Source organism: Musca autumnalis, unplaced genomic scaffold (genome assembly GCF_047663935.1).
Source record: "Musca autumnalis isolate F117 unplaced genomic scaffold, ASM4766393v1 scaffold_1, whole genome shotgun sequence".
Lineage (NCBI taxonomy): Eukaryota > Metazoa > Arthropoda > Insecta > Diptera > Muscidae > Musca > Musca autumnalis.
Genome location: NW_027411644.1, coordinates 310952210 through 310973370, shown reverse-complemented (window position 1 = coordinate 310973370; position 21161 = coordinate 310952210). Strand labels below are relative to the sequence as shown.

The 21161-nt window shown below is 35.5% G+C and overlaps 2 protein-coding genes across 3 annotated transcripts in view; one reads left to right on the top strand and one right to left on the bottom strand.

Annotated features, from left to right (window-relative positions):
* Positions 1-20222, bottom strand: part of LOC141389948 (uncharacterized) — a 207071-nt gene extending 186849 nt beyond the window's left edge. Inside the window, exon 1 of the mRNA XM_073962231.1 lies at positions 19919-20222. The gene's annotated coding sequence lies outside the window, so the exon portion shown is untranslated. The remainder of the gene's footprint in view (positions 1-19918) is intronic.
* Positions 15114-21161, top strand: part of LOC141389950 (uncharacterized) — a 39943-nt gene continuing 33895 nt past the window's right edge. The window contains exons 1-2 of one of the 2 annotated variants that reach the window (XM_073962233.1): positions 15114-15799; positions 15908-15976. In XM_073962233.1, coding sequence (XP_073818334.1) covers positions 15467-15799; positions 15908-15976 — 402 coding nt within the window. In that variant the 5' untranslated portion in view covers positions 15114-15466. The remainder of the gene's footprint in view (positions 15800-15907; positions 15977-21161) is intronic. The other variant, XM_073962234.1, reaches the window with a different exon arrangement.

Genomic DNA, 21161 nt, shown 5'->3' with positions numbered 1-21161 from the left:
GAAACGATCGTAGCATATTTGTTTAGTGTGTGGGACTAGAATTAAATTTTTCAATATAAAACTCCTTAGGTCATGTTAGCTCAATTAAAATGTAATTAATTGATATCACTCCGTGCGGAGTTTTTTTCCCTCCTTGTTTTCTCCCATCGGACGCCTCCCCAGGTGGTGGATAGGGGAACGCTCATCAGATATGACGGGTATCGGAAAAAGGCAGCGTCTGATCGAGATTCGGCGGCAGCAAGCAGCGTCTGTACACCAGTGGAGCGGCTGAAATATAGAAGGAAACTATAAACCCATCAGAAGGCAAGGGGAAACCACTGATGTATAATCCCTTGAAAATCGTACAAAACATGAACAATACAACGCAAAACAAACGGCCCTCAGTCTCCGGCAATCAGAGGTTGCTAAGAATCCCCGGAGGTAAAACTAAACAAAAACTTGTAATTGGAACTTGGAATGTGAGAAGTCTTTCAAAGTGGAAAACTTCATAACACAATAAGCGAGATGAACCGACTCCAAATTGATATCTTAGGTGTCAGCGAAACATGGTGGACGGAATGCGGTGATTTCAGATCAGAAAATATGACGGTCTATCATTCAGGAAACCAGGAGGGTGCTCACAGAAGAGGAGTATCTATTATTGTTAAAAATCATATAGCGGCCTGTGTCACGGGATTCGTTCCAAAGTCAGACAGGACCGCTAAATTTTAATATCATACAAGTCTATGCTCCCACTGGAGATGCAAATTTGAATGAACTCGAAGAATTTTATAATGATATTGCGCAGTTACTAAAGATGACAAAAAAAACACGAAATAACAATAATACAAGGCGACTTTAATGCCAAGGTCGGAAACCAAGAAGTTGAAAATATTACGGGAAAATATGGCCTAGGCGAACGAAATGATAGAGGAGACAGACTAGTGCAATTTTGTCAGGAATATTGTATGAAAGTGACCAATACGTGTTTTCCCCTACATCCCAGACGGTTATACACCTGGAAATCCCCACAGGACAATGAAAGCCAAATTGTGAGAAACCAAATAGACTACATAATAATAAATAAAAGATATTTATCCAGTGTTACAAAATGTTCGACCTACCCAGGAGCAGATGTGCCATCGGATCACAACTTACTCGTGGCAAATATACGAATTAAGCTCGCATCAAATCGGACAAAACAGTCCCAAAATAAAATGAATATTGAAAAACTTAAAGACTCGGCAACTAAACATGAACTGCAAAACAATATAAATGGACAACTACAACAGTTGAATGAAGAAAATATGCACGAATTGTGGAACAAGGTGAAAGATGTTATAAACACGACTGCAAAGAACACTCTGGGAAAGCGAACATCATCAAGAACAGAAGAATGGATTACCGACGAGATTCGAGAACTATGGAATGAGCGAAGCAAATACAGAAATAAAAACTATGAAAAATACTGGGAGATAAATAAGGAGATACGATCTGCGACCCGAACAGCCAAAAATGCGAATTTGAATGCCAAATGCCAGGAAATTGAATTTCTACAAAGTATACACGATGATTTTAACCTCCACAAGAAGCTAAAGGAAGCCGCCGGAGTATATGGAAAGAAAATAACCAATCCAGTTCTAATTAACAAAAACAATGAAGCTGTATTTGACTTGGAGGGAAGGAAGCATATATGGGAGGAATATATTACCAATCTTTTTACTGATAGCGAACGATCATCTTATGAGGATGATTCGGAAATTCCAAGAAGAGGGACGCCTATAACGCAGAGCGAAGTAGAACGCGCTATAAAATCATTGAAAGACAGAAAGGCTACAGGACCGGACGAAATCCCATCAGAATTACTGAAACTTATTGATTCCAGCAATATACACCTACTAGTCAACCTTTTTAATTAAATATACAACACTGGAAACTATCCACAAGAATGGCTAAAATCAACCTTCATCGCAATACCCAAGAAAAATAATGCAAAACAATGCAGTGACTTCAGACTCATTAGCTTAATGAGTCAAGCCTTGAAGATATTTCTAAAGATTATTCATAGTAGAATATACAAAATATGTGAAGCACACATGGGAAATACCCAATTTGGGTTTAAAGAAGGAATGGGTACAAGAGAAGCACTATACTGCATCCAAATTATAACACAAAAATGTAGGGATGCCCAGAAGGATGTATTCATGTGTTTTATTGACTACGAAAAAGCTTTCGATACCGTCAAACACGATAAATTAATGGAAATATTACATGATATAGGAATGCAAGACAATGAACTTATGTGCATAAAAAGTCTCTATTGGAATCAGTCGGCAAGAATTGAAGTAAGTGGAGAACCAACAAAAGAAATTGGCATCTCAAGGGGTGTTAGACAGGGCTGTCTTCTATCTCCCTTATTGTTTAATGTATATTCAGAGAAAATATTCCAAGAAACGCTAGAAGGAGAAAACGTCGGAATAAAAATTCATGGGAAAATAATTAATAACATAAGGTATGCGGACGATGCCACGTTGGTGGATCATGATTCTTTAACTATTTTCATTTTTTCTTCATTTCTTATAGTACCAAATCATATTTTTATAGATTTTGTTTCATTTAAGCCTAATACATTTTCAAGTAATAATGACAGAAAAACAATTTCAATTGTATACATATAACAATTGGTTGTTGACAAATAAGTTTTTTTTTTTCTTTCTAAACACTTCATTTTATTGTTAGTTGCTGTTATTTGTTTGATTTAATTAACAGTGTAAACTTAAAGTGACATGCGAGCGATAAAACAAACAAACCATCCACTTCATCCCGCATCCTATATGTAATGAAAATATTTACACATTACTTGACGTCATCATCATCAATTCTGCTCTTGTTTTATTTTTTTGGAATTCATGGAACCTTGGTAGAGTATACAACGGTATTAGATTTATTTTGATTCACACAAAAAAGGTAGATAAATAAATTCACACTCATTTGTTAGATAAAACTGCAGTGTGCGAGTATGAATAAAAAAATTGTCGCTTGTTGACTTTAGAGCTATTTTGTAGTAGAAACAAAAATGATCAGATTTCAGGTGCATGAATTAAATTAGTTGAATTAAAATCTTTTAAGTCTGTCAAAATTTCAATTCAAATAGATGGAATTACTCGAAATGCTAATGATCATACATGTTTTCATTAAGTCGATATACATTCGAAGTCCATCGGGAATGAATGGACAGTCAGCGTAAAAGCCGTAAGGCAACCAATACTAATCGGCTAAGTTGAACCTCTATTAATAATTTCTAGTTTCATTTAATTGAATTATTTGAGCTATCGTGACCTAAGGAGTTTGTATTGAAAATGTGATATCTAGCAATATGCTACGATCGTTTCGTTGGTGGTTAATTTCAGCTCATTAGGCATATTAGATGAAGAGCTAGATAAAGGCTGAGTTTGAAAACTTGTATATATACTAAACTTATTGCAAATTTGAAGCCTTTTTACTATCAAGTCAACCTAGTGTCACTGGTCTTCCCAGAATCTTTCTTCAATACACACACATATACAAATCTTCATCTTCCCTTCATGAAGTGCAATGCCTTCCAGTTCAGAAGTTTGATAGATTGGAGTGGCTTAGAACGCTAAGACGTCGTCAACATTGTCCGTTTGTTGACGAGGTCCCAGGTTTAATCCTCAGCCGGGGTAGCCAGGCCCATGCTATTCATTTTTATTTTATTGTTGTCTTATTAGGAAGAATGTTATTTATTTGTGAGAGTTTTATTTAATTGAATTAATTGAGCTTGATCGGTATATACTCTCCAAACTGAGTGAGTGACTGACTGACAGATCATCGGCCAGACGAAACGGCTGAAGCTAGGGGAGGGGGAAAATTCGAACTAGAAAGGTACGAAAAGTTCTTAATATGGTACCCTTTGTATGAGGCAAGCGGGAAAAACTAGAGTTCTGAAATTTGGAAAAAAATGACACAGAGTTAAAAAGATGTACCAAAGGGGTTTTTGGAAGTGTAGGATTGAGATAGTTTTTTGAATTTCGTACTTATGTGCACGAAAATTTAGTACAATTTGAATTTTGGTGAACGGATAGAACTGGAATCCTAACATTTGTAATTATAATTACTGTTGAGTGGAGGATTAAAAGAGTTTGGGAATGTCGTACTTATGTGTACGAAAAGTACCAAATCCCAGCAAAATGTTCTATGCCAAATATGCCATTCAATCATGGGTGCAAGTGATCTGGCATGCCATCTTTTGAACATCTTCATCGATGAATTTTATATGAGCGTGGGCCCCAAAAGTTGCTATTTATTTTTGGATCCAAAGCATGTCATTTAAATCAATGCTTTGGCATGTCATTTTCACCAACCCTTTGCAATGACATTATCATTACGACGAGAGTTTTGACAACGTTGGTTGTGATTTCGAGTCTCCGAATTGTATGTAATTAATCTTATATATTTAAAATGTGTATAAATAAAAATACAAAGTTCATCTCTATTGGGTCGATGGAATGGGTTCAAATGCTAATGAAAAGATCGGATCTTTCACGACTTCCTTTGCATGGGTTCAAACGTTGATGAAAAGATCCGATATTTCACGACTTTCTTTGCATTGGTTCAAATATTAATGAAAATATCGGATCTTTCACGACTTCGTTTGAACCAATGCAAAAGATGCCTTCAAATTTTACTGGGATGTGATACAAACTGGACTTGGTTGAACGGATATGGGTGGAATTCTGAAATTCGAAAGTAAGATTACTGTTGGAGTGTAGGATTTAGTTTTGGAAATTAGTACTTATGTGTACGAATAGTACTAAGTGTGATACAATTTGAATTTGGTGAACGCATCGATTACTGTTGGAGTTGATGATTCAGATAGTTACTTATATGGTAAGTGAATTCGGAAATTTTGTATTGTAGTCGCTATTGGTGTATCTGCATTGGTGTGGGTTGAGATTTGGATGTCTTTATGGAAAAACGACACAGAATTTCTTTTTTTTTGTGACCAAGTGGTTGACATTTTTTTTTTTTGTATATACATACCCATTGGTAGAGCTTAAATTGTGAAATTCGGTATTACGGTGTTTAGAGTGAAGATAAAAAAGATGTTTTGGAAATTCGTACTTATGTATATGAAAAATACTAATTACTAGTATATATTTTCTTGGGAGAACAGATATGGCTGTAAATGAGTGTAGCTGGTGCGGTATAGTTTTGGGTATTGGTATCGTTTTGGCGTTGCATAAAGGGATATAGCGGGAATTTTTAATTTTTGTATTAGGGTCTGTGTTGGTGTTTAGATAGGGACGTTTTTAAATGCATACAAATTCTGAAATTAGGTATGGAGGACGCTTAGGACTGAGCTATTGAGGTGGTGTTATAAATACGAAAAAAATGTGGTACGAAATTTGGTGTTGGATATTGCAATGAACCTGAAATTATACAATTAGTGTGCAAAAAGTACAAAAGTGCAATAAATTTGGTATTGGTTATTTGTTATTTCGTCGGTGTCATGCTTAAGTGTTCCATACGCCATTTTTGACATTTTGAGATAAAGGTACCTTACGGAGTTTTGAACCATACTCTTTCAGATTTTTTGGTCGGTTTTTCTGTATCTCTTTTAGTTTCTGAGATATTCAGATGCCAGTATGTTCCATATCCGCTTTGTGACCCAAATAATCTTGTCGTTTTGTTCCATATCCATAAAGCCTGGCGTATGGAACAACACAACTTTGAACTTTTTAGTTCCATATCCATGTATTGGCGTATGGAACAAAAAGAGACAAAAACGAATTGTTCCGCACCAAAAGTGATGGTGTTTGGAACAAAAAATTGCCCATTTTTGTCAAGTTACGAATTATGTGGCGTATGGAACAAATTGTTTTAAAGGACTTGGTTTAAAAACTGAAGAATAATAGTTTCTAAATCCAAATATTTTTAACTGTTGTATTGTTATATGAAAACGAAAATTTATCAATCGTTTAAACAAAAAATCCATAGTTTAAAGACAAAATTTAGATGTATGTCCACAAAAATATACACAAAAACGTTCATTCGACTTGAAACTAGTGTGCACACCGACTAAAAGATGATATTATAAGAAAAACGCGTTTAAATGTTTTATGTTACCTTAGAAATGCAAAATATTAAATCGTTTTGTTCGATTTTACCACAAAAAATAGTGATAAGTGGAGGCAATCCCTTAAATAAATTTTAAGGAAACCTACACGCAGAGAAAAAATATTTTTCGGTTTTGTTGGAACAAAAATATTTATTTTGGTTCCAAAAATGTGTTTGTTTTGTACAAATATTGTGATCCAAATCCAAAAATACCATCTTTTGTTCCGAACATAGAAAACAAAAACAACTTTCGAATTTCCGCAATATTGTAAAAATCGTAAACAATACCGATTGTAGGAACAATCATAATCTAAATTTTTTACAAAACATATTGTCAGCCCTGAAAACCAGATACTAAATTTTTTGATTTGAGTGTATTTACTTCTCATATACACTTTCCACACAACTTTGATGTAAATATCGCGTATCATATTACGAGCGTTGATGAACGCAATACATGGTTTGCTACTTTAGTTGACAACAAAGACAAACAAAAAGCCACAAGCAGCCACCACAACATAAGGAATAATTAAACACCATAACAAACATGAAAAGGAAAGAAGAATGAAACAAAACAGAAACAAATAAAAACAAGAGTCTCACAAGTACATACACACAAAAACAAAGGTAAAGGCAGCATGTCATACAAACACACCACAACTCACCAAAATTGTTTTTTCAACACGGCATCGAATAGCGAGAGAAGAGAAAAAAAATTTCGAAGAAAAGAGAGAAATATTGTTCAGTTGACACAAACTATTTTTGGATTTACAATACTACATGAGGAATCCAACAATATGTTAACAATACATATTTTGCTCTTGGAATATTGTTGGATCAAACATATTTTTTTCTCTGCGTGTATAATAATGGTCCTTATTGTATTTATATGAGAAAAATACATGTTTCATTTAAAGTCCTGATTTTTCAACTCCACAGTAGCACTTCATATAAGGGAGGTGGAACACGATTGATAAAAAGTGTTTTGGTTGAAATGTGACAAAATGTGTTCCATGTGACACAAACTGCCAAAAACATGAACAAAAGATTCCATGGAACAATTCAGCAACTTTTTGCAATTATAAAAATTGGCCATAACTTCTAGACTATCACAGATATCTGACTAAAATAAACTCCTGATATATTCTATGAGTTCAGTTAAGTAGAACTGAGCTCTTAAAATATTGGATTATTGCACCATTTTTATCCTGTATGGCCTTAAACATTAACATGAGTTTTTCTCCAATCAGGCAAATGGCGTATGGAACACTTAAGCATGACACCGAGGATTTGTCAGTATCACTGGCGTACTAGAAACACTAAAAAAACTAAATATTGAAGCACTGGTTTTGACTGAACCAATAAATGAAATGTGTATGAAGATCACTGTGGAGATTGGATCAGAATGATTATAAAAAACCGCCTTTAATATGTATGAAATGTTTCTACACTTACTACCACTGGCATTGGGTGAACAAGTAGAGCTTAAAATGTACATTTTGGGATATGGTTCTGGATTGTGCTGAATAGTATGCTATTGGTTTTACAAGAATATTGTTTTACAAGAAGTTTTTTACCCCCTGAGAATAAAAAGGCCTACATTAAGATGTCTCAAAATTTAACTGTTATAGCGTGCGCATTAAGTGAAATTTTTTGAATAATGGTTTTCTACATTTTGATATTACAAATTCCGAAATCCAAAATACTCGTATTGTTGTAATAAAACGTGGACTGAAATGTGGTCGATGTGTAGGGGTTGCGATAAGGTTGTTTTTTGGAAATGAGAACTAAAGGTGAGCGAACAGCACTTAATTGAAATTAAATATCAAATAAAATAGGTATTAATACATCAACAATTTCAGTGTTCACCATTTTTATATTAAACTAGTGGACCCGGCGAACTTCGTCTCGCTATTAAGGAATAAAATTTCATACAAAAACTCAATTTTCGTCTTTTCCAATTTTCCGAATTTCCAGAGAGATTTTCCAAAATTTTCTTCCGTAAAGACCTTCTCCTCGAAAATACGAATAACTGACAAAAAATTTTACAGAAATCGGCCTAGCCATTCTAATTTTATGAATTACTATACATTTTTTACACCATTTTTATATATATAGATATTTTTTATTTGTATATTATTCCTTTTCCGCATACGAAGTAACTGGCATTTTGCTAGTATAAATATAAATGAAAGTCTATAAAATTCTTTGCTAATTGCCAGCAATAACATTAAGCTCAAAAAATATTAAGCGGAAGGTGGAAGGAAGGTGTCATTTGTATATCTTGTTCATTGCCGCTAACAAAAATCGGTCAATCAACTTAAGAAGAAATAAAAACAACAAAACAGCAATGGATAACATCAATCATTCATGGCATAATGGTAGTTGGTAATATGAATATTATTTATTTGGCAACAAATCATGTACTTTTAGGTTCTGAGTACATTTAATAAATCTGGGTGGTGTATTGAATTCATTTGACTTTTGAGAAAATATATAAAAAAAAATTATCTCAAGCACATGACATATTTATTTAAACATCGCCCCATTCAATGATAATTAGAAATATAAATTGACCTATTTTTAAACTAAAGTCACCTGCATATCAAACAAGTAAATGAATGCCCAGTTATGTGTAAGTGTATTAACTTATATTTTTAAAGTATGATATTTATTTTTAGTTGCTGATTTAAGAGAACATCTGTTCACATTTAAAGAGAAAACACATACTAAAAAGGGAGATACTTAATCTTGCGGCTAACCAGTAAGTTTGTGATGAGTTGTTAGTAACAACTTGTTACCTCTGTTTGTTAACAAAACTTTTGTAGTTGGTAATAACGACCTCAATTTTGGGCTACAACCACAACATTTAATATTGAAATCATAAGCAGCGTCATGACTGTTCACAGTTATGCAAACTTTAGATTAAAAAAATGTATAAATCCTCAACGACATAAAATGCTTTTATAAAACTGTGCAACACTGAAAATGCAAACAACTTCTAGTGGGCATTTTCTAAAAGTATGTATATATAGAGACTACAAATACATACTCTGGAGAATTTTCACAGCTACAAAATTTTCTTTAGCCCCATTTCGATAGGACGTGCGGTTTCCAAGCAAAATCGCGAAACCCTAAACTAAACCTAAAAAGGTGAACGTTGACAACGATTTTTTTGAAAATCCCTCCAGGGATTTATTTAAAAAGCGCTCCGGCGATTTTTTTGTTTATTGATGTTTCTCAAATCCGCAAAAACTTCCCAGGTGTAAGCACTTTCCATCTAAAGTTGGTTCAAGAGCACCGTGGACCACAAGTCCAAACCCAGCGAAAAAATTATTACCAAATAATTCATTTGGGGTTTACAACTTTCCATATGAAATTTGTCGGTTTAGATCCACGCCTTCGTATAGCCCAAATAGAACGGCACCTCCCGCAATTCTGAAGGTTGTGACGTCAATATCCCACCCAAAGACTGACATTTTTTTATTTAGTCAACACGTAGAGAAAAATATTATTGATTCAACAATATTCGAAGAGCAAAATATGTATTGTAAAGATATTGTTAGATTCCGCATGTAGTATTTTGAGCCCAACAATAGTTTTTGTTAATTTCAACAATTGTTTTTTTCATATCCAACAATAGTTGTTGTCATATCCAACAATCCTTTTTGTCAGCTTGACCATATTATTGTCTTTTCTTCGACAATTTTATTCTCTTGGTATTCGATGCCGTGATGGAAAAAAAAACAATTTTGGTGAGGTTTGTTTGAGTTCCTCTTATCTTTGCTTTTTAATTTTATTTTTGTTCTTTTCTGTGTATGTACACCATGTTTTTATTTGTTAGTTTCTTTCTCATTCTTCTTTGTGTTTTGATAGTTTAGTAACTAAACTTTAGTTACACCACAACCTGAGAACATCCAGTATTCCCATCACTTAAAGTACGCTACACAGTTCAGAAGAACAGAGCTATGCGAGCTGAATCTGATGAATCACCATATAGTAAAATTCTAACCAACAAGTAAAAAAGTATCAGTCGGCTTTGCCGACAGAGATATACCCTCAGCCTGTGTATATTGAAACTATTTTTTTCCGAAAAAGTATGTATTTAGGGGGGTTTTAAAAATTTTGGGCGTTTGAACCGAAAAATTGTTGATTAGGATTAAAGATCCAAAGTTTTGCGGAGGAGATACTAAAAGGAATGGATCGACATTGACCATTATGGAAGTGGATCTCCAGCCACTACATATGGTGCCATAGGAGGTTTTTACACCCTTCGGGCTGTTTGCTCAAGAAGTATGGACTTACCCCTGAAAAAACGTTTACCATCGTAATTGAGGCAGCGAATGCACGTTGCTTCAACAAAAATCAAAGTGATTCGAGAGTAGGTCTTAAAAGGAACTTATCGGAAATTTTGTGTGGGAGGTACCGGATGGAGTGGACAAGCATAGTCCATATTTGAACCAGATATATATCTAGTAGATATATTAGGATGTGTATAGTATGGACCAATTCGGCCACTCGCTTCAAGAGTTACAGTATAACAAATTTTCCGAACATTTTTGAACTTTTGTGGGGGAGGTACCTGAAGGAGTGGACCGATATGGCTTATCTTCGAACTTAAACTATGTTTGGACAAAATATTACTAAGGCCAAATTTTGGACTGAATCGGCAGATCCGTTCGAGAGTTATCTTGCGCTCCAACCACCTCACACGGTGTCATAGGATTTTTTTGCAACTTTCAGCCTATTTTCTCAGGAAGTGTGGACTTGCCCCTGATGAAAGTTGTACCGTCGTAAGGGGGGCAGTAAACACAAGTTGCTAAAACAAAAATCAGAGCGATTGGAGAGATGGCCCTAAACTGAACTTTTCCGAAATTTTGTGTGGGAGGTACCCAAAGGAGTGTACCGATTGAGTCTATATTGAAATCTTATCTATGTCTGGTACAAATTTCACGATGTGCAAGGTATGGACCAAATCGGTTACTCCCTTCAAGAGTTATCGTGCGCACAAATTTTCCGAACATTTTCGAACTTTTGTGTGGGAGGTACCGGAAGGAGTGGACAGATATAGCTTATCTTCGAACTTAAACTAAGTTTGGGGAAAATATTACGAAAGCCAAAATCTGAATCGAATCGGTTCATCCTTTCGAGAGTTATCGTGCGCTCCAGCCAGCAGGACAGACAGACAGACAGACAGACGGACGGACATGGCCAGATCGACTCCAAATTGTCTGAAACACATTTCGTCCAAACATACTTAGACCCCAAGTATGTTTGATGAGGCACATTTTCATCGTATCAAAGTGTATATACCCTCCTTAGCCTAAAGGCTGAGGGTATAAAAACTCCATGATCAGAAAAAAATCCCTGGTGAGATGCCATCTGATCTCAATGCTTATGTTGAAGAAGAAGGAGTGCTCTAAATCAATGGCGGCCGCCAAAACATACCATTATAACAGCTGTGAACCTGTCTAAGACTTTGCAAATTACACTGGGGATGAAAGCCCTTGGTGGGTATATTAAGAATCCCGAATCCCATGTTATGTCGTGATGAAGTTTGTGCTTAAGTCGACGTAAGGCATCTGAAATAAACGTTCTATTTTTGTTAACTGTTGTTTTACCTTATTTATGAGATTACATGCCTTCAGTCTAATCGAATGAGGATTATTTTCGTAGAGCACTTCGACCTTCTAACTCGCTACCTAACCGACATAAAACTACCAAAAGATGACGTTTTTAGTTTCAAAATGTTCCGGAAAAATGTCGCTCAGAAAATTTTAGGTACGGCTCTTATTGACAACTAATTGATTTTGTCTCGTTTTCATTGTCTTTTTGTGCATTTACTTGGTTTATTAAAATAAGGGACGAAAAGGACATTGAAGAAAGCGAATAAGAAAATCGAAATGCTCTACGAAAGTAATCCTCATTCGATTTGACTGAAGACATGTCATGTCATCACGCCATAACTCGGAAGTTCGACTGACCGTGGATCTGTCCTTCGGGATTCTTAATATACTCACCAAGGGCTTTCATCCCCAAAAGGAATTATATCTGCCCCAAATTTCGGTTCACAGTGTTATCGTAATGATACGTAAGCCTTTGCCGAATTCCGAGCCAAAAAATCCAAATAACTCAAGAAACTCCTCAATCCACCAGCAAATATGGTCATGGTTTCCTACGCTGATGACTGTTCCCTCATTGAATCAGGCGTTAACATTCAGTGTCAACAGATTCATCCAAAGTGGAAGTGGTCATCTAGTCTGGACTGGTTTCCTCAGCGAGTTTCAAAATGTGTGTCCATATTTCCAGTGTAAACGGTTGTCGTTAGTCTTCGTCAGAGATATGAAACTTTACACCTGAAATTTGTCGGTATAGGTGCATGTATTTATATAGTCCTCATAGAACGGGACATTCCGATTTTCGACATTTTGAAGGTTGTGGCGTCAATATCCCACTGAAATGGCTAAAATTTTGCATTTAGTCTTCGTTGGGGGTATAAAACTTTCCACCTAAAATTTGTCTGTATAAGTGGTCCACGTGATTTGAAGGTTGTGGAATCAAATGGCTGAAATTTGTATTTAGTCTCCGTTGAGGTCGGTATAAGTACCCGTCTTTATGTAGCCCTTATGGAAAGTTACTCCCCGATTTTAGGAATTTTGAATATTTAAGCCACATTGCTTAAACGAATGACTGACATTTGGCCTGAACTGAAAGTTTCTTCGTTGCAGTTCCTAAACTTCCCTTCACAAATTTCTCAGTACTCCCGATTTTCGTCATTTTGAAAGTTTTACTTACATTATTCATCAGAATATCTTAGTTATTACATCTACAAAACATTCTTTGCAAAAAATCAGACAGTACAGATCCACATATTAGTATAGCCCCATTTTTTAAGATTTTAGTCATATTTTTGGTTGGTTGTTAATTAGAATTTTGTGTTTCCAGAAGATATCCAGGTTCGAGTTTTTTTTTTTTTTGTAAATTTTTATACCCTCAGCATGCTAACGAGGGTATATACACTTTCATACGGGCAAAATGTGCCTCACCGAAATAATGGTTTTAGACCCCATGTATGTTTGGACAAAATCCTTTTCAGACAATTTGGAGTTGATTTAGCCATGTCCGTCCGTCTGTCTGGCTAGTTGGATGGAGCGCACGATAACTCTCGAACGGATCAACCGATTCGGTCCAAAATTAGGCTTTCGTAATATTGTGTCCAAACTTAGTTTAAGTTCGAAGAACAAAAGTTCGAAAATTTTTGGAAATTTTTTGCGAACGATAACTCTTAAAGGCAGTAACCTATTTGATCCATACTTTGCATATCGTGAGATTTCTACCAGACGTAGATTAGGTTCCAATATGGACTTAATCGGTCCAGTCCTTCGGGTACCTCCCACACAAAATTTGGGTAAAGTTCAGTTTAGGACCTGCTCTCGAATCGCTTTGATTTTTGTTGTAACAACTTGTAATCACTGCCCTCCATACGACGGTACAAGTTGCATCAAGGGGAAGTCCATACTTCCTGAGAAAATAGTCGGAAATGTGCAAAAACCACCGTGTATAGTGGTTGGAGCGCAGTATAACTCTCGAATGGATCTGCCGATTCGGTCCGAAATTTGGCCTTTGTAATATTTTGTTCCAACTTAGTTTCATTTCGAAGATAAGCCATATCGGTCCACTCCTTCAGGTACCTCCCCCACAAAAGTTCAAAAATGTTCGGAAACATTGTGCGCACGATAACTCTTGAAAGGAGTGGCCGATTTGGACCATACTTTACACGTCCTTTTATATCTACCAGATATAGATCATGTTGGAATATGGACTATATATTTCTACTCATTCAGGTCAATCCACACAAAACTTCGGATAAGTTAACTTTAAGACCTGTTCTCGAATCACTTCGATATTTGTTGAAGCAACTTGCATTCGCTGCCTCCATTACGACGGTAAAATTTTTTCAGGGGCAAATCCATACTTCTAGAGAACAGCCCAAACGGCGTAAAAAAACCCCTATGGCACCATATGTAGTGGCTGCAGAGCATGAACTGATCAAACAATTTGTTCCAAATTTTGGCCTTTGTCATATTTTGTCCAAACTTAGTTTCAGTTCGGAGATAGGCAAACCGATGCACAACTTCCGATACTTCCAACTAATATCTAAAAAATGTCACTAAAATGCTATGCACAATATCTCTTGAATGTGCTGAGTGTATATCTCTGTCGACAAAGCCGACTGATACTTTTTTACTTGTTCGAACTGAGATTGCTATAATTTAATATTGTGAGTTAACAGAGTATACAAAATTTCAATTCAGATAATTGTAAATATGGGTCTATTTTGTGGAAAGAAATCTTTTTAAGGAAGTATTATTAGTTAAGATTTTCTGTTCCTGTAAGGTATAAGAGGAAGTGCTTAGTACATTCATAAACGAAAGGAAATTAATTGCTCCTATTTACTTCAATATAGTTCGTGGAGGAGGGTATGAAAAGTCCCTCTCGGCCAAACTTAAAACCTTTTCATTTTCTAATCATGTTCTTCAGGAAAGAACCCTCAATTCCAGCCGACCTGTTAAAACACCAACAAAGTTATATTTTTATTTTCTAGGGGAAGCCAATGTTTTCTTCGCGCAAAAAAGATTTTAATAGTAATTGTTTTAATGCTTTAAGTTTATACTTCATACCTTCGATCATCGCACGAAACTAAACTGTAATGTAGGGTATGCACCTGTACCTGTGTGTAATGAATAGTAGATAGATATTTGGTTACACGACCACATTGTGAATAATGTTGAAATTTGTGGTATTCCATTCGCACATCAATCTAACCTGATTATGTGCCATACAAAACCAGCTGTAGGGTATAAGGTTTCAAAGTTCCAAAAACATATTTAGGTACACATACACACATATGTACGTATGTTTATATTAATAACGATACTAATAACAAAAGTCAACATAGTGATGCCAAATTAAAAACGTTATACAAAACAAAATGTAAACACTTTGAGTTTAAACGTCAAGTGAACGACCAACCAACCAAAGAGTTAAAGTATTTTTATACGATAAGAGAATAGAAGACAAAAGAAACATACTGACATTACTGTTGTTGGTCACAAAGACAGATGCCAAGAAATACGGCTAATAAAAGATCAGTATAAAAAACGAACGCGCTGATTTAAGACGTTATTTTGTATGCAACGGATTGTCAAGAAATAAAAAATAAACAACAAAACAGCAAAAATAAATAAATACCTCACCTCGGCGACCTTTCCAAGATTCCATTTCAATTGTGTTTCTAATCGCATTAAATCCAATAGATAGAACGTCGTACCGCAACAACAAACAAATCATGTTCACAGAACCCACAATAAGCAGCAGCAATGTGGAATTATTGTCAATTAAAATAAAAAGTCCGCGTTCTATCGACAAAGAAATTGAAACCAGCTCGGGAAAGAACAAAATCGCGCATAGATTTGTGGATCATAATTATGGTTCAAAGATCTCAGATCACAATAATAATACAAATTGTGATGCTGATGATAACAGAGACAAAATGTTTGATGATAATGCTGATGCTGATGATCATTATGAGTCAGCAGTACGTTTACTGCAGATTGATAAGACAGTAAATGGTTCGTGTGGTTTCCATTTGACACGAACTAAATGGGATCCCTATCCATGGGTAGTGTGTCGTCATTATGTTTTTTTCTTCGTCTCATGTTCAAAGTGATAACACACGTTAATTAATTGTTATTGTTTTTGTTATTCCAATACAAATACTGGTGTCTAGGTCAGTGGCGTTGACTGCTTTAGTCCGGCTGCCAAAGCTGGCTTAGAAATTGGTGATTGTGTTTTAGAGGTTAGTATGCATATTTTGGATGTAAGCCAATATTTGTGGTAAAATAAAAAAAATCACCGGCATTTTGGAATTTGTAATAAATCAATTTCGTCAAGAATGCGAAGAAACATTATTTGGCGGAATAATTAAGAATTCTAGAAATTTGAATGTTAAATAAACTTAGAAGCTATATTAACTTGACTAGATATTCAGAAAATAACTAGATTTCCAAAAAAATAATTTGGTTTAAATATATAAACCTATTTCATGTACAGGTATATTAAAAAAAAACACTCAAAATTAAAACATTACATTAACCCAAATCATTTGCATTGGGTTAAAAATAAGGGAATGAATAACCGGACAAAAAGAGATGTAACAAAGCAGGAATTATTTTTAGAAACAAAGGAAACAGAAGAAATGCTCGAAGCCAATGAGTTCTTAGGGATACAGAAACCTTCTAAAAATACGCGAACATACCAAAACAAGTAAGAAAGGTCTATAGTCTGACGGGGTCGACCATATGATACCCTACACCACTTCCACTGGACACCAACTTTCCACGGAATTTATTTTATACGATTGCGACAAGTTATGTTATTGATATAATTAATTGATATTTTTACATCTTTTATTATTTATATAATTTTCATCAAAGAAGAGGTCATGAGTTGGTTTTCATGTTTCGTGTTCGTAATTTGTTCGATTATGGACCAGAATTTAAAATTTGGACCAAAAACTAAATTTGGATATTTTTCTCACGATTGTCAATGCTCAATTTCAACCGCTAAATACTATCCGATAATTTTTCCAAGTTATTGGCATTTTTCTTGAGCAAATCCCTTACTTCGTGCAAAAATTTGTCAGTATTTAAATATAACTGCGACCTCTACTGTGATTATGGTTACACTACACACAATTAAAACTGTGTTATCTGACCACGTTCAGCAGCATAATTGGCATCAAAAGAAATTTCAAGAGTTCCTCTTCTAAATATGTATAACTTACGGGGGTGAAACATATCTTCCAGGAATAATAAAAAAATAATAAATGTACTTAAAACTAGAAAATAATTTGTCGCTTAGCCTCAATAAGTAATTCTTTCTCATGATGGAATATCTCGAATAAAACGCTTGCCGTTTAATTTTGCCACCATTTATAATTTAAATACAAGGTTTTATTTGAGAGATTCCATCATGAGAAAGAATATACTTATTGAGGCTAAGCGATAAATTATTTTCTAGTTACACCCTCAGCCTTTAGGCTAAAGAGGGTATTTACACTTTGATACGACCAAAAATGTGCCTCATCGAAATAATGGTTTTAGACCCCAAGTATGTTTGTACGATATCCGTTTCAGACAATTTTTAGTAGATCTAGCAATGTCCGTCCGTTTGGCTGTCTGTCTGTCTGGTGCGCACGATAACTCTCGAACGGATCAATCGATTCGGTTCAAATTTTGGGTATCGAAATATTTTGTCCAGATTCGATTTAAGTTCGAAGATGGGCCATATAGGTCCACTCCTTCAGGTACCTCCCCCACAAATGTTCAAAAATTGTCGCAAAACTTGTGCGCACAATAACTCTCGAAGGGAATAACCGATTTGGTCCATACGTGTAATTTCTACCAAACTTACATGAGGTTTCAATATGGACTCAATCGGTCCACTCCTTCGGGTACCTCCCACACAAAATTTCGGAAAAGTTCAGTTTAGGACCTGGTCTCGAATAGCTTTGATTTTTGTTTACGCAAGTTGTATTCGCTGTCCTCTATACGACGCTGTAAGTTTTATTAGGAGCAAGTCCATACTTCCTAAAAAGAAAATACTGAAAGTTACAAAAAACCCTATGACACCGTGTAAGGTGGTTGGAGCGCAAGATAACTCTCGAACGGATCTGCCGATTCGTTCCAAAATTTGGCTTTCGTAATATTTTGTCCAAACTTAGTTCAAGTTCAAAGATGGATTATGTCGGTCCACTCCTTCCGGTAGCTCCCGCACAAAAAGTTCGAAAATGTTCGGAAAATTTGTGCGTACGATAACTCTTGAAGGGAGTAACCGATTTGATCCATACTTAGTACATTATGAAATTTCTACCAGACCTAGATGAGGTTCCAATATGGACTCAATCGGTAAACTCCTTCGGGTACCTCCCACACAAAATTTCGGAAAAGTTCAGTTTAGGACCTGCTCTCGAATCGCCTTGGTTTTTGTTGTAACATATAACTGTCCCCTATACGAAGGTATAGGTTTCCTCAGGGCCAAGTCCATACTTCCTGAAAAAAAAGCCTGAAAGTTGATCACAAACCCTATGACACCATGTTTATGGGTGGAAGCGAAAGATAATTCTCGAACCTACCTCACAAAAGTTCAAACATATTCCGAAAAATTGTGCGCACGATAACTCTTGATGGGAGTGACCGATTTGGTCCACACTTTACACATTCTCATAATATCTACCAGATATAGATCAGGTTCGAATATGGACTATATTTGTCCACTCCATCCCGTACCTCCCACACAAAATTTTGGATAAGTTTACTTTAAGACCAGCTATTCAATCACTTTGATTTTTGTTGAAGCAACTAACATTCGCTGCCTCAATAACGATGGTAAAAGTTGTTTCAGGGGCAAGTCCATACTTCTTGAGAAAACAGCCCGAAGGGTGTAAAAACCCCCTATGGCACCCCCATGGTCTATGTCGGTCCATTCCTTTAAGTACCTTTTCCGCAAAATTTTTGAACTTTAATCCTAATCAAAATTTTTGTCGGTTCATAAGACCAACATTTTGAAACCCCCTAAATACATAAGTTTTTTGTGAAAAAAGTGTTTCAACTTGCACAGGCTGAGGGTATATCTCTGTCGGCAAAGCGGACTGATATTTTTTTACTTGTTTTAAGTGCATTTATAAATAAAACATTGAAATTTAATTTTTTTAAATTATTATGGCTAAATCAACTCCAAATTGTTCTCCCTCTCTCTTAAAAATTTTAGGTTAAAAATGGTAACCTTAGGCAAGTAAAGGAACACAACTTCTAAATATTAGCGAAATTGAACAGACATATAGGGTCTATCTCGTTTCTTTTGCATGTTACATACAAATGCACAAAGACATAATACCCCTTACCACAGAGTAGCGAAGGATATAGAATCGTTATATAAAGTTGTTTGTTAAATCGTTATAAAGACATAAATTATCTTGAATTGTCTATAAACAAAATTTTATAAGCGTTTGACAACAGAACATAAAAGTATCACTTTATTTGTTACGACAGCTGGGAAGACATTCAAAACAACACATTATTGCAAATAATCATATGCGCATAAATAAATAGACATAGGTTTCAGTAAATAATTTAGAAACTGTTTCTATTTAAGATCGTTTAAAACAGCTTAGCAAAATGATGCCGCTTAAAAATACATAAAAATTTACTTTATAATTAAAATGGGATTTGAACTGCTGTAGTAGTTTAGAGCGACATCAGACAACATCAGTGTCAGTCGGCTTTGCCGACAGATATATGTATGTATACCCTCAGCCAAATTTTCCGAAGATATCCGAACTTTTGTGGGGGAGATACCGGAAGGAGTGGACCGGTATAACCCATCTTCGAACTTAAACTAAGTTTGGACAAAATATTAAGAAAACCAAATTTGGGACCGAATCGGTTGGTCCGTTCGAGAGTTATAGTGCGCTCAAGCCAGACAGACAGACGGACGGACATGGCTAAATCAACTACCGTCACTAACACCCTTGTTAATATCACGCATCAGGGCCGTATGCATTTTTCCAATCCAATGAAGCCGAGGAAAGTTCAGCAAATTTGCCATTGGGGAAATATGTTTTACTTTGGGTAACTCTAATATTGTATTGGCCGGGCCGTTATATATATTACCACTGGCTGAACTGGTTTTAAGTGAAATGCCATTGGTAAGTGCCTAAATTTAGAGTTGTGTTTCTCACCTGTTAATGGACTATCTCACTCTTAGGGGTCTTGGTGCCTTGGTGGGTGGTGGATAGTACAGTAGTTTTTGTACATAAACTCTCTGAGGTTGGGCTTCCGTTTCTTTAGCTAATAAGCCAAAAAACTACCAATAATGCACTTCATCTTTCGAATGTATTTTGATTGTATGAGACGTTCTCGTGTTCTGATACATCTGTTTCTATTTCTCAGTGTTTTATAAATTCAACGAAATTTGTTTCTCTCCCATCATCTTATCAATTGACCATGCATTTGTTTTCGAATTGGGATTCATCATCTCAGAGGGAATTTACCCAAGCAATTCAGAGTGTATATTGTAAAAAAGTGAATATAAATCCCCATATCAGCATGAATATATTTAACGTGTCAATGGTTAATAATACAAAAAAAGAACGTCCATTATGGGTTGTAAAGAACGAAATATTGCGGAAGTTGTAATGTGTGCATTAGGAGGAAAAAACCTTAATGGCGGCTAGCTGATTCCTAGGATTATACTGAGCAAAAACAAAAAAAACTACTAGAACATATGTCTACGGTGAAAATCGAGCCTCCCAATTTTGACTTTAATTTTTTTATCCACTTTTTTTTAATATTTTAGCATATAATAGCTGAACCATTGAGATTTTCGATCCAACACACACGAAAATTGTAGCCAAGACAAGAATTAAGAACTCTCTAGTACATCGCAAAAGCATTAGAGCGCTTTTTCAGGCAGTTTTGGCCTTGGATTGGTTCGTTTTGGGTCACTTCGTTTTCGTTGTACAACACGATAGAATTTCTGCATCAGAACACTTGAATATTTTTCTGGGCAACTTTTGTAGCACTGTAACATTTATCGATATTTTTCGAAAAATGTGCACTTTCTCAAGGCCAAAACTATCTGAAGAAGCGTTCTAATGCTTTTGCGATATACTAGAGAGTCCTTAATTATTGTCTTGGCTTAATATTTGTCTTTCTGTTGGATAGAAAATTTCACTGGTTTAGTTGTTATATGCCAACATATCCAAAAAAACGTGGATACAAAACTTCAAGAAAACATATCCTCTAGTAGACTTTTTTGCTCAGTACAATCCCGGAAATCGGAAACGCGACCCGCCCATTAAAGCTTTCAAATCGCCCTGGCCTAGTGTGCATGTATGTAAGTCATGTTGTGGAGACTATAATCGAAGAGTTTCTACGCATAAGGAAGAAACATTTTACTATCGCAACATTTTACTATCGAAG